This window comes from Charadrius vociferus, unplaced genomic scaffold (genome assembly GCF_000708025.1).
Source record: "Charadrius vociferus isolate BGI_N301 unplaced genomic scaffold, ASM70802v2 scaffold549, whole genome shotgun sequence".
In the NCBI taxonomy this organism is placed as follows: Eukaryota; Metazoa; Chordata; class Aves; order Charadriiformes; family Charadriidae; genus Charadrius; species Charadrius vociferus.
The window spans coordinates 1959560-1972854 of NW_009650103.1; the positions used below are offsets into that span (position 1 = coordinate 1959560).

Genomic DNA, 13295 nt, shown 5'->3' on the forward strand with positions numbered 1-13295 from the left:
CAGTGGCTATATGAATGCTGCTATTCCCGCAGTATTTGACACAGGACGTTTGCTGTTGCCGGTGTTCTCAACGGGAGATGGGAAGGGACGGTGCTGGTGACATGAAGAGCAGCTGAACCACACCTGCTGCTGCTAACACTGCTCAACTCCATTCCTACCCTAAATACACCTACTTGTTTCTTTCTTCTTCCTTTTTAGGGTCAAGATGGACCACCTGGTGACAAAGGTGATGATGGCGAACCTGGACAGACTGTGAGTAACTGGATAGATGAGATCTGTTCCCCATGAGTGCCCACGGTTTCCATGTGCAAGTCCAAGGACTTTTAACACACGTCATACAGCATCTAATTCCCACCCTCTCCTGCCGTGCCGCTCCCCTGATGCCTGTCCCTCCTGCCCGTGTCCGCCTGGCTGCTGCCATCCATCCAGGCTGCTCAGTGATACACCCTGAAAGCAAAACTTCACTTAAGGAAAAACAAAATCAAAGTTTTTCATTTTAACTTTGCCGTGCCTTATGTTGTTGCATGGTGGGAAGGGATAAAACAAGATACCACCTGCACCCCCGAGGAGGTGTCGGGAGTTGTACCGGCCACCCACGCCTCGGCTTAGCACAAACTCTACATCTCAACTCGAGTTTTACATGTTTGCTCCTCCTTCCCATGCCTCGAGGCGCAGTTATGGCTTGTTCTCCCCTCTCCATCTAGGGTTCCCCTGGTCCCACGGGAGAGCCAGGCCCCTCCGGACCTCCAGGAAAAAGGGTAAGGCTGATTAGGAGTATTTTTCCAAATGTATTTGTATTGCCTTTTTGAAACGAATGTTATTACTAGGTCTACAGTAAATGCAAGGCAGTAGTGTGTAAAATAAATAATAGTAATAATAATAATAAAAAAATTGATATGCCATTGGAAATTGATGGGAAGCTGTCAACTGAATCCCATGATTTTTTTTTGAGATTTTAACACCCAAAAGAAAATAAATACAAGTATGAGGTCCTCCTGCTCTTCCTGCCTTGCTGGCAGAGCCCTGGGATTCATTTTGCAAGAAGCTAATTTAAAAAGCTTTTCAGAGATATTTGTCTCCATTTTGTCGTCTTCCCTGGGGCTGTAGCATCATTTTGGTAATTCCAATAGACCATTTCAGAACAGTGTGATCTAATTGTCTTTTGCATCTATTTTGTGCTTTCTCTAGGGCCCTCCTGGTCCAGCTGGTCCTGAAGGAAGGCAAGGAGAGAAAGGAGCCAAGGTAAGAGCTGAATGGGATTTCACTTCTACCATGTCCTTTGTACGCCAAAAAGATCACCCTCTGACAGCGTTGGTGTTTGAAAGACAGTTACTTGATTTTTCTGTGTATTACAACAAATTAGCCTGAATTGGGGGCCATTGGCCTCAAATCTAAGCTCATGTTTCATCTTTTAACAAACTCTGTGGAGATAATTAGAGCTTGGTAAGGTCATGGGAACGTTTTTCTTGTTTTGAAACGACAAAGTGCCATATTTGGCAATTTAATGTGTTGTAAATAATATGGCATGCAGTGCCCTACATCCTTTCCCAGGGCAAACGCAGCATTATTAGACCGTGATTGTTTTGGTAGGGGCAGTGGGGAAATGTAGAGTGGGATTGCAAATTATAGATCCAATTGTTGCGGCAGCCGCAGGAACGCTGGTGGCGGAGGATGTCCTCTGCTAGCTCATCTCCCAGGACCAAACCCAGGAAAGCTCCCTGCTCCGGAGAGCTCGCAGCCAAAGGGCAGTTCCTGCCGGAAATCAGCAGAAATAGGCAAGGCTGAAAAGTGAGGGAGTTTGGAGCCATGTCCTCAGTGCGTAAGGGGTAGGGAGCAGTAGGAAACTCAATGAACAGAAAGTCTTACACGCTTTGTGGATGGAGAGAGTCTTTCTTGAGTGGTGCCCGGTGACAGGACAAGAGGGAACGGGCACAAACGTGACCATCGGCAGTTCCATCTCCACCTGAGGAGGGCCTTCTCTGCTGTGAGGGCGGCAGAGCAGTGGCAGAGGCTGCCCAGAGAGGTGGGGGAGTCTCCCCCTCTGGAGCCATCCCAAACCCGCCTGGACGCCGTCCTGTGCCACTGCTGGAGGTGCCCCTGCTCTGGCAGGGGGCGGACTGGGGGAGCTCCAGAGGGCCCTTCCAGCCCCCACCAGTCTGGGGTGCTGGGATTTGCATGGAATTGAGTTCACTCTGTGACATCCTGGCAGCAGCCACAGTGTATGTGAGAAGATAATTTGATGCCCCAATGCAAATTAAACCATGCTCCCTCTTGCATCTAGGGTGAAGCTGGTTTGGAAGGACCTCCTGGGAAGACTGGCCCAATTGGTCCCCAGGGTGCTCCAGGGAAGCCTGGCCCCGATGGCCTTCGAGGGATTCCTGGTCCAGTTGTGAGTATTCCCAAACTGAGCAAAATCTGAGAAAGCTTCTGGGCAGGGTTGTTCCTGGTGCTTTACTGTAACCCATCTGCCTTGGAAGATGCCTTTCTCCCACTTTAATGTTCTGTCTGTGCTTAAATGCCTGACAGCAGATAAAACATCTTTAGTGGAAGTAACATAACGGTGAATATCATCTCTTAGCATGTTTTATTTGAGTCTTGGTTCTGCTCACCCACTCTCTGGGATAACATTTCCATGAGCTGCAAAGTCCCTTTTCCAGTAGAGATTTGAGCATGAAAGGAAAATAAATCCTTTTGCCTTCACCCACCTGTGAGAAACCAGGGCAAACGCTCCCTGGCACAGGGACCGGGTGAGGCCAGATGAATAATCTGAATAATCCCAGGTGGGAGCACTGCTGTCGTGAAGGATGGGTTTGAGGGAATTGCACTGTTTTACAGGGTGAACAAGGTCTCCCAGGATCCCCTGGCCCAGATGGTCCTCCAGGCCCAATGGTATGTCCAGACAGTCAAATTCCATGCGGTTTTAAAATGGGTGAATGTCTTTTACATGAATTCATTCTCTCTTTTGTTTTTCCCCCCGTCTCTCGAAGGGCCCACCGGGTTTGCCTGGTCTTAAAGGAGACTCTGGTCCTAAAGGGGAGAAGGTGAGAATGGCCTACAGGAACTCACTGCGTGACCTGATGCCCATGTCTGGGTGTGGGGAGAAAATGTCATTGTAGAGGGGTCCTGCAGCTGGCAGGACAAGGCTGAGGAGCGCCACCAGCCCCATGTGCTCTCTCTCATACTGTGGAAGCATTGGACATATCCTTAGAGGAGAGATGGAGAGTTGGGAGTGTGCCCCAAGGGTCCAACTGGGTTGTGCTGTGGGTGAGCATGTGCCACCGGCCATCTGGATCCAAGACCAGATTTCCCATCCCCATATCACCAGCACCGATGACGACGAAGCGACGCGGAGGACCAGAGTTCCCCTACGTCAGCCCTTGCAGTCCGTGGCGGCGCCGGCTGTTGGGGCTGCCTGAACACAGGCGCTTTAGCAGAGGGCATAGTGGGGTGCAGACACCTGCCTTGCTTTAGGGCATCATTCTCAGTCTTGTAGAAATTTATGCGATATATGTTAGCGCATGAAATGAGCAGGTGCTCCAATGCAGCCGTTCTTTTTCTATATTTGTGGCATTTTCTATTGCAAAAAGCTAGTGCTTTTTCTCTGCCCTGCCACTTCCAGGTGTCAGGGGTAGCTACAAACTCCTCTCACCTTGCTTAGATATTTGGGGTTGTGCCTAGAAATGTCTTTGCTGGGTGGCTTTGGTGTTCAGTTACCCCCGGCAAGAGATCATAATTAACATCTGCTGTTTTCCCCTAGGGTCATCCAGGTTTAATTGGTCTTATTGGACCGCCAGGAGAGCAGGGAGAAAAGGGTGACAGAGGTCTCCCAGGCCCCCAGGGCTCAGCAGGACCTAAAGGAGAGCAGGTAAATATTCCGTAAGACCTTAATTAAATGTGCTTTTGAGCTGTGTGGTTTGCTGACTTTGAGCAGGTTCGGCATAGCAGACGTGGTCAACCTCGGCAGGAGACCTGCTAATTTCTGAAGGAGCATTTTCTAAGTTAATGTAGTTTATTCTACATGTGACATATAGAGATGCTCCAAAATGATCCATTTTAGTGGAAAGCAGATTCTCAAGGGTGATATGAAAAGAATTTAATAGACTTGGAGGGATGGTAACATTAAATATGCATCTAGAGGACTCATTTTTAAAACTGTGTGCCTAAATGAGGCATGAGGTTCCCCGGTCACGCTTTTGTCTGGATCATGCACACGCTTGAAAACCAGTTAGAGCTCCAGATTTGAATGGAGTCCTCCAAAACCAGGTGGTCATCTGTGAGCGGATGTTAGTTGTGTAGTTACAGACCAGCATCTCTGCATGCAAATCAATGTTGTTCTGCTTTTATTTTTCAGGGTATCACAGGTCCTTCTGGACCAATTGGACCTCCAGGGCCACCAGGATTACCGGTATGTGACAAGTAATTATGTTTTAATTCCTCGGGAGCTACACGGCCCATCTGGGGTCACCTTGGTGCTCCTAGACACCCAGCACAGTCCTCCTGACCTGAGCGTGTATGGGGATGCTGATGGGAACGGGGGGTGCCCAGCTGAGCCCATTATAAACACCTGAACGAGTTACAGGAGCACTGGGGGTGACGCGTGAGCTGAGAGATGGGCACAGGGGACACGGCGTGATGGAGGCAGGGAGATTAGTCCACCCTCTTTCTCTCCCCCTTTTCTTTTGGATTATCTGCAATCACGTGGTGATTTCTTGCACTTTTTGCTATTTGCATTTTTTTTTTTGCCCACTGGGTGCCCAAAGGCATTCGCTATTGCTGGGTGTCCTGAGCACGCAGCCAGGATGAGCCCCGGCTCACCGTAATCACACAGCAGCTTTTCCAGTCCCCACCCGGGCAGGAGTGCGGAGCGCTGACACAGATTGGTCTGACACAAATGCTTTTTGCGTGTCGGCAAATAAAAGCCACACCGAACTCAAGTGGATGTGAAACGTGGAAACAGAAAGGAAGGGAATTAAGAAAGAAAACCACCTCGTATAACACTACTCTGTGTCTCTCTAAGGAGAGACACTTCTCTGCGAGGAAATGGACTGACTCCTTTCTGTATTTTTCTCTACACAGGGTCCACCTGGTCCCAAAGGTGCTAAAGGATCATCAGTGAGTATAGACATTGTTAAACGAAAAGGCTGAGGAGCTCTTATTAAGTGCGTAACCTGCTGCGACTTCTTTACATCAGTGGCATTAAGGCAATTAGCCAAAGATGACTGTAGCAAATGCAGCCTTTTCAGGGCGTCTAAGCCCAGAAATTATAATTGGGAAAGGTTTTTGTTACACACACTGTACTTCATTGAACATCAGCACAGCAAAGATCATAAGGAGGAATCCAGTGCATAGTCCTTAGGAGAAAACCTACTGCTGTAAAGCGGAGGGTAATAAAAATAGACTGTGAAGCGGGAGGTGGCAAGCTGAAAAGCGAAGAACTCCGTGAGAAATGCGGCACTGAAGCAAGCTTCATGTTACAGATCTCCTATGCAGGCAGCTAAAAATTCCGCTTGGGCAACTTCCTAACATCTTTTTGCCATGCAGAATTCAATGTTTTATTAATTTTAAGATTTTATTTGATTTATAAAGCTGTTGAATTGATTTGGAGAGTTAACATTTTCATGCACTGGAAGATTCTTCCTTTTCCACAGGAAGCCTAAGCAAAATTTGTGTGTTTAACCCCAAGTGTTGAACTGATCTTTTCATTTTACCCAAGCCTCAAAAATAACCAAAATAACTTTTTCTTGGTGGGGTACGAGGAGACTCCTCTTGTGTACCTGAAGGGACAAGGAGAAAGTTTTTGCCATAAGAGACTATTAAAAGAAATAATGTTTGGGATGTGATATAAGTGATAAGTGCTTTTTCCTGAGTGACTCAGATGTTTTTCTCTTTTTTTTCCACCCAGGGTCCAACGGGTCCGAAGGGTGAATCGGGTCTTCCTGGGCCCCCAGGGCCTCCTGTAAGTAGAACCCGTTACATGAAGTATGAAATGAGGTTCAGATTTAATGGGTGTTGTGATGTTAAGAAGTAGAAGATTTCTGCACAAAGATTCAGCACATCAGGAGTCCTGGGAATGCATTGGCATCTCTTAGAGATGCTGGGGAAGAAAGCAGGATGCGAAGGGAGAAGTTACTAATGGGAAGATGACAAGAGAAGATGGACCCAGCGTCCAAGCCTGGCGGCCGGTGTTTTTATCAGTACCATCGCGAGTGTTTTACATGTCTAGCGTATATCTTGTGATGCTGCTTCTCAGCGCTGGTGGCTGCTTTGGCCATCTCTTCTCTCTTCCCCACTGCCAATGCAGTGAGAAGTTGTATCTTCTTTCCCCACAAATCAGGGTCCTCCTGGAGAAGTCATCCAGCCGCTGCCCATCCAGGCTTCCAAGAGGACCAGGCGAAATATTGACGCCAGCCAGCTGGTGGACGATGGAAATGCCGACAACTACATGGACTATGCAGATGGCATGGAGGAAATTTTCGGGTCGCTGAATTCCTTGAAACTGGAAATTGAGCAAATGAAGCATCCATTGGGCACTCAACATAACCCAGCGCGTACCTGCAAGGATCTGCAGCTCTGTCACCCTGATTTCCCAGACGGTGTGTCCCGGGACAAGAGGGGGTGCAGGGAAAAACACCTTAGGTTTCCCAGCTCCGCACAGTGAATATAAGCGAGTGCAGGAAGAGAAGTAATTTGGGGAGACCCCAGTCCTGGTGGCCCATTGAGGAATGTGGCGGACAAAGAAGGAATACGTAGAGAAGAGTTGGGCTGGGTGCTCGTTGTAGGTCCCTTCCAACTGGAATATTCGATTCTATTCTAAGAATAGGGATATATGATGAAAAATAGCTATTCCTGTAAGGTGCCACAGTATTATGTGGGATCAGAACATAACCAGCTATCCAAAAACGTACATATAAATAGTAGCCTGTGACAGAGATGAAATACCGCTGGTAAGATGGTTGCTGAAGTGCCCATCGCCCTTCCTTCACAGAGCTGATTCTTTCTTCTCTTCCCTCTTGTGCATCCAGGTGAATACTGGGTTGATCCTAACCAAGGATGTTCCAGGGACTCTTTCAAAGTTTACTGTAATTTCACAGCTGGTGGAGAGACTTGCATCTTCCCTGATAAGAAATCTGAAGGAGTAAGTCAACACAACTTCTCTTTTTCCACTCTGTATCATAGTGATAAGAGATTGTTTCCTAATATGAATATTCATAGACAGTCAATTTCAGGAGACTTGAACAGTTGCAAGTAAGGATTAAAGATCCAGAACATTTCTTTGTTACACAATGTTGGCTTCTAAAATAATAAGGAGTATGTTTACAAAGAGAATTTCTTTGAGTAAGTCAGATTTAAACTGTGATTTGGGACAAGTCTTTGATGATTTCCCAGGCATAATAAATGCTAAAACCTTATTTTTTATTTTTTTTTTCACTTTGCTTTACAAAGGCAGAAGTGTATGTTGGCACAGGAACTGCAGCTCCCCGTGAGCTTCATTTAACTCCTTCCTGCTCTCCCGTGCTGCAGCCGGGCTGCCGCTCCGCTGTCTGCGTGCATAAGCACCGCCGACTCCTCTGCCCTTACTGTGCCTGCAGGCAGAGCGGATAAATATTTATCTCATCTCATTTTTTCCTGGTGGTTCTTGTGGGTATTTGGTTTCCTAAATGATTGCAACTAGCCTCGGCGCTCTTCCTGGCACCGATGCACAAGGTTGATTAAGTTATTTGTGTAATGATGTGCATAGCTCAACCATACTCATCGTCTTTGTCCTGTATCCACGCACTGTGTTTTCTGACGCCTGGGGACCAGCTCCTGCACTGGCCAAGCAGAAACTCTCGCGAAGCGGCCTGGGGGAGCTCTGTCAGTGGCACAGTTGCGCTCCAGCTGGGTTAAGATGCAGACAAAGCTGTTCACTCCAGTGGAAGCCCTTTGCTTGCTGAATTTCATCCACCAGAAATATGCGCCAGCACAGGGCAAATAACACACAACATAAATCTGCCTCGAGTTTTTGGTAGGGCTGTTTAAATAAGAGATGGATTTCTTCTCCTTTGCATTAACTTGCCGTGGCTCTCCTCAAAACGTTGACAGCTAAAAAAGCGGAGTCTGCCCATGATGTTAGAGCTGCCCACACTCCTGCCACGCTGACTCGGCGAGTGGCTCTTTGCCCCCGTCTCCTCCGCTGTGGAGCTGCTCTTCTGACCGCAGGCTGCGATGCTCCTCAAAATGCAAATTCTGCTACACTTTTTGCAGTCCTGTCATAAATAAGAAAAACCTTCAGCCTGCCCTTTTCCCAGGTAGAGGAAAGGAAACAGCTACCAGACCGGCATTAAGTATTGGCTGAGCGGTTTTATTATAAGCCACAGCAGAGTTTAAGCCATATCCCCTTTCAGACCCAGGAGAAACACACTGACTCGCTTTATGGTTGACGTACTGGAAAGGAAAAGACAATCCCAAGACACCTGCATATAGCTTTGCTGTTGTTTTGGGGAGAGATTTATGGCAGAAGTGAGGGAGCTTGTGGGAGGGTAAGGGAGCAGACGGCAGCCACGCTCCTTCCTCGGGCTCTGACTCAGAAACGGGGATTCAGCTGCTTCGGCAGGGCTGCCATAAAGGATGTTCTGACAGCTCATTTCTTGTCAAGGTCAGCCCCGGCTTCACTCTGGGTAGCTGGAGCTCCATCACGTGTGGTGGTCCAGCGCCGACTGTGCAGGATGCGCTGCCCGTGCTACCCCGTATTGCTGCACAAACGCAGGAGGCAGGCAGAGGCTTTTTCCTAATCACGCGCTGCTTTTTCCTAATCACACTCTGTTTTTTCCTAATCACACTCTGCTTTTCCCAGCCTCACAGCATCTGGATTTGACGTTAGAGTGACAGCAGCCTTCTCCGTTATCAGCGTTGCTTTTCCAACGCAGCCCTCCCACGAAGATCAGTGGATCTTTTACCATTGATATTTCCTTTTTTCCCCTCTATCTTTCCTTTTATCTCTCCTGCCGATAGACTGCACCGCTGGTTTTGCATCCAAAGGCTCTTGGAGGCAGAGATCATCAGCCCTTAGCAAAGGAAGCTGATGCCGAGGCAGCGCTGGGCACCCAGGGCAGCACTGCGCCATCCTGTTCTGCTCGAGATGCTGCTGGCATCTTAGGGCTCTGCCGGCTGCTCTTGTTACTGGTGTATAAAGATTAAGAAAACATTTTAAAGGAAGTTGGACAGTTTCAATAAGACATGCAGACTCTGCTTGTGGAATTGAATGTAACTCTTTTTTATTTCTTTTTTTTTTTTTTTCTTTCTCTCTTTCCTCCTTGCCGTCCACAAACTAGGCTAGAATTACTTCTTGGCCAAAGGAAAACCCAGGCTCCTGGTTCAGTGAATTCAAGCGCGGTAAACTGGTAAGATGCATCTTGGTGCTTTCTGTTTTCTTTAACCCGTGTCGTATTTTACAGAGTAAAATGGCTCGTTGGCCCAAAGAACAGCCTTCCACATGGTATAGTCAATACAAGCGGGGGTCTCTGGTAAGTGGCTAACCTTGGCCCTCTAGTCTGAATCAGAGCGCCTCATCTGCTTCGGTATGGCCAGACCTGTTGCACTCTGCATGCTGGACTAATAACCATCGCAAGTCGCAGTGAAAACATTTAAGGTGGAATACTGAAAAAGAAACAAAACCCAATGGGGACGTTTCTTTCCAGTCTGCTTGACTGGAAAGAAACGTCCCCCTTGGGTTTCGTTTCTGTTTGACTGGGAACCTCGGAGCAGGCGATGAGCCTTCCCCTGCCTTAGGAGGGGACGTGCTGAGGTGCCGGGGGACCCTGCAGCGCTGGAGCTGTTGCAGGTCTGTCCCTGCGCAGCACTGCAGCGGGCTGCGTCCCGCAGGAGTCCTCTAAGCAGTTCCCATTCCCAGTACGGCAAGGGCAAACTGGGTGTCCCCGTGCTGCTGTCCCCCATCAGTGTAGCCTTATCCCGACACCCCCAAGGTGATGCTCCAGCCTGGAGCTGGGCACGGTGCTGCCGCCGGTACCCGGGCTGAGGGGGTGAATCTGCACAGCTCCAGGCTGGGGCAGGTTTACCCCAATAGAAGAATTTCATCTCCCACGCTGGAGCTGAGCCACACTGGGGGCTCCCGTGCCACCCCCAGCGCTTGGGAGATGTGAATTCACTGCTTTCAAGCCGCGCGTGTTTGCCAAGCCTGGCGGCCTGGGATTTGACTTAGTCACAATTAGGGGTTTTTTCAAGAGAGAAAAACTGTCATAAAATCAAATGATGTTCGATGTTAGCAAGCAAGCAAGCCAGTGACGTGTTCAAGAAGGACAGGGAACTGCTGGAGAGGGTCCAGCAAAGGGCTACGAAGATGATGAGGGGACTGGGGCATCTTTCTTACAAGGAAAAGCTGAGGGATGTGGGGCTGTTCAGTCTGGAGAAGAGAAGACTGAGAGGGATCTCATCAACGCTTATCAATCCTTAAAGGGAGGTGCCGGGGGGATGGGAACAGTCTGTTTCCAGCGGTGCCCAGTGACAGAACAAGAGGGAATGGGCACAAACTGGAGCACAGGCAGTTCCATCTCCACCTGAGGAGGGCCTTCTCTGCTGTGAGGGCGGCAGAGCAGTGGCACAGGCTGCCCAGAGAGGTGGGGGAGTCTCCCCCTCTGGAGCCATCCCAAACCCGCCTGGACGCCGTCCTGTGCCACTGCTGGAGGTGCTCCTGCTCTGGCGGGGGGTGGCACTGGGGGAGCTCCAGAGGGCCCTTCCAGCCCCCACCAGTCTGGGATGCTGTGTAAACCAGAGAAGAAGCTCTAGCATTTTGTCCCGTAAGAGGACATTCACGTTGTGGGTAGATCACTCCCACAGAGCCTGAGCTTTGGTCAGGGATGTCAGAGCATCCTTGTCAGAGCAGCAACTGATTAGTGTAAGCCAGGTCTCGTTAAGCAACAGAAATCTCCCACATGTGTATCAATTCTTCTAGGATTAGTGGGATGCAGATAATGAGCTCAGTCAAATCAGGAGAATTAGGGAAGAAGGAAATATTCAGGGGATACAACTGGCCTGCCCCTGAAGATGCTTTGACAGAGAGCAGGAGGTGCTCTGGCAGAGCACGCTGAGCTGCCTCGCGCAGTCGTCCTCTCCCCAGGGCAGAGGTTTCTTGCAGTGCCCCGAACTTCCACCTTAAAAAGCAAACAACAAAGAAAATCACCGCGTTGTTTTCCTAAGCCACATTTCACCGCCACTAAACACATTTGCTCTGATTCTGCCCACAAGAAGGATATGGCTTCTGCAGCTTTTCTGCATCATGGAATAAGGCCGCAAAGCCAAGGCTTCAGCCTTGTAGCTCCTTGGAGGGCAACTACTCATAGCTTAATTACAGAGCACTTAATCAGTTAATATTATGAGCACCTCCGTTTCTCCATCTTCTCTGCTTTTTTTTCCCCAGTCTGTTTACCAGCTACATTAGAGGCTGAATTGCCAACCTAGAGCTTAGGGCCCTTTTTTTTTTTTTTAAATAGGAATTTCAGTGCTACTTGGAGCCCTTTGTTCCATCTTTCTGTGTTGCTATTTTCTTGCTTTTTGAACTGTCCTGCGTTTTCTGTTTGGAAAAAAAAGCCACCAGAACGTAGAAGACCTGCCTAAGCAAACCACAAAACTGTTAAACAAGCCATAAAAGTAAAGTTTGATTTTATTTTATTTTTTTTTATTTTTTAAAAAAAGTAACTCTCCTTTCACCCCAGTCAGTATTTGGAACTATGGGACTGGTAAACTGGGGAGATATTTGCCTGGCCTGGATCCAAAAGCCTTGGAAATCTGTGCGTAGATGGGCAGGATGAATGAGTGAGTTCCCCTCTGGGTGCAGCGTTGCTCCCGTTACTCCCTGGAGAAGGTCCCTGGTGGCCTTCCAGGCAGCCCGAACACGGTCTCTCGGGGGGCTGAGCCCACGGGGATCCCCGCAGCCGAGGGGAAGGTTTCCACGTGGCTGCTCAGCACTGCTGACGAGGAGGGGGGACTCCGCATGAATCTCAGTGCTTGCAGGAGGTGTGCAGCCGTGCCGAGGCTTGCCTTTCTTCTGGGGATAGCTAAAGCAAGAAGGACACAGTAAATATGAAATGCAAAGAAACCGTCTTGTTGTGGTGCCTCCGCACCGTCATTAATCAATGACACGGAGTACTTGGAGTTGATTTCTTACCATTTCTCATGATGCAGCCAAACTGCATTTCGAGGGATAAAAGGGTTTTGCAGATGTTTTCTGCTGGACTCGGCTTTCCTTCTGCGTGTGTTACAATTCCCCATAGCTCTAACAAGACCTGCCGCCCATCCTGTCCTGTTATCCTTCAGAGCCATATGGCATCTGCCACAGGGAAATACTGTCACAGAGAAACCAGGGAAGGATTGATTTTTTGCAAAACCCCGTTCCCTCGAGCAAGCCTCACGCACACAACCAGTTCCCAGTGGCTCCAGTTGCAAAGCTGGGACAGGTCTTCAGGCAGTCTGCAGAGGCGGAGCAGCAACTGAGACCCCGTAACAAGCAGTCAGGCTCCCAAACCAGGCACTGATTTGAAATAAGAACAAATAAGAGAAGTGGGTCCTGCAGATCAGTAGTGCCACGTGGCGCTGGGTGTGTGCCAAGCAGTCGGCATTTTGTGTCCCCTTCCTTCCACGTCCTGGTGGTTTTCTGGTAGCTCTCCTCCTGGCATGCGTGGCTCTCTCATGGTCAGTCATATTTAACTCTCAGGAGGACAGTGCAACGGTATCCTGACAACCGGTTGGTATACTTATTTATTTTTATTATCTTTTTGCTCATGATTTTGTTGTCTGGTTATGGATCTCTTCTACTGTTTGCAGCTTGCACCGCAACTTGATGTTTCATGGTACCTCGAAGAACACTGCGCCGTTTGCGTGCCTGTATTTTTCTCCTGGTCGTTGCTAAAGAAAGCCACTATCTCTAGATGACAGTACCGAACAGCAGCCCTGGTAGCTTGGCCATGGCTGGAGATGCCACCTGAAGTACAGTTAGTTTATACATCCAAAGTAGCTGTGCCACGTTTGCTCCATTGGTGGGCTACGAGAGAAAGTCCCAGAAAGTCCTGAATCCCCTCGGTGCTGGAAGTGGGCTTCCATAAATTGTGTTTCGCAGAAAAATATCTCTAGATACCGTTCTCCTCCAAGGGCGAAAAGGAGTCTTATGTGCAGAACGGAGCCAATCCCTGCTCTCTGCCAGAGCAGCTCTGGTTTTCATGACATGCCCTAAGGGCAGCAAAGGCATTTTCCCTTCAGCTGAGCGCGGCATCAGGGACCAGGGTGGCACGGAGTCCTTATCAGCA

At 48.9% G+C, this 13295-nt stretch overlaps 1 protein-coding gene across 1 annotated transcript in view; it reads left to right on the plus strand.

Moving 5' to 3' along the window:
- The window catches only part of COL5A1 (collagen, type V, alpha 1), a 128398-nt gene that overhangs the window by 111289 nt on the left and 3814 nt on the right, over nt 1–13295 (plus strand). Inside the window, exons 52-64 of the mRNA XM_009892325.1 lie at nt 199–252; nt 705–758; nt 1189–1242; nt 2282–2389; nt 2836–2889; nt 2988–3041; nt 3758–3865; nt 4352–4405; nt 5077–5112; nt 5903–5956; nt 6335–6593; nt 7023–7135; nt 9435–9503. Coding sequence (XP_009890627.1) covers nt 199–252; nt 705–758; nt 1189–1242; nt 2282–2389; nt 2836–2889; nt 2988–3041; nt 3758–3865; nt 4352–4405; nt 5077–5112; nt 5903–5956; nt 6335–6593; nt 7023–7135; nt 9435–9503 — 1071 coding nt within the window. The remainder of the gene's footprint in view (nt 1–198; nt 253–704; nt 759–1188; nt 1243–2281; nt 2390–2835; nt 2890–2987; nt 3042–3757; nt 3866–4351; nt 4406–5076; nt 5113–5902; nt 5957–6334; nt 6594–7022; nt 7136–9434; nt 9504–13295) is intronic.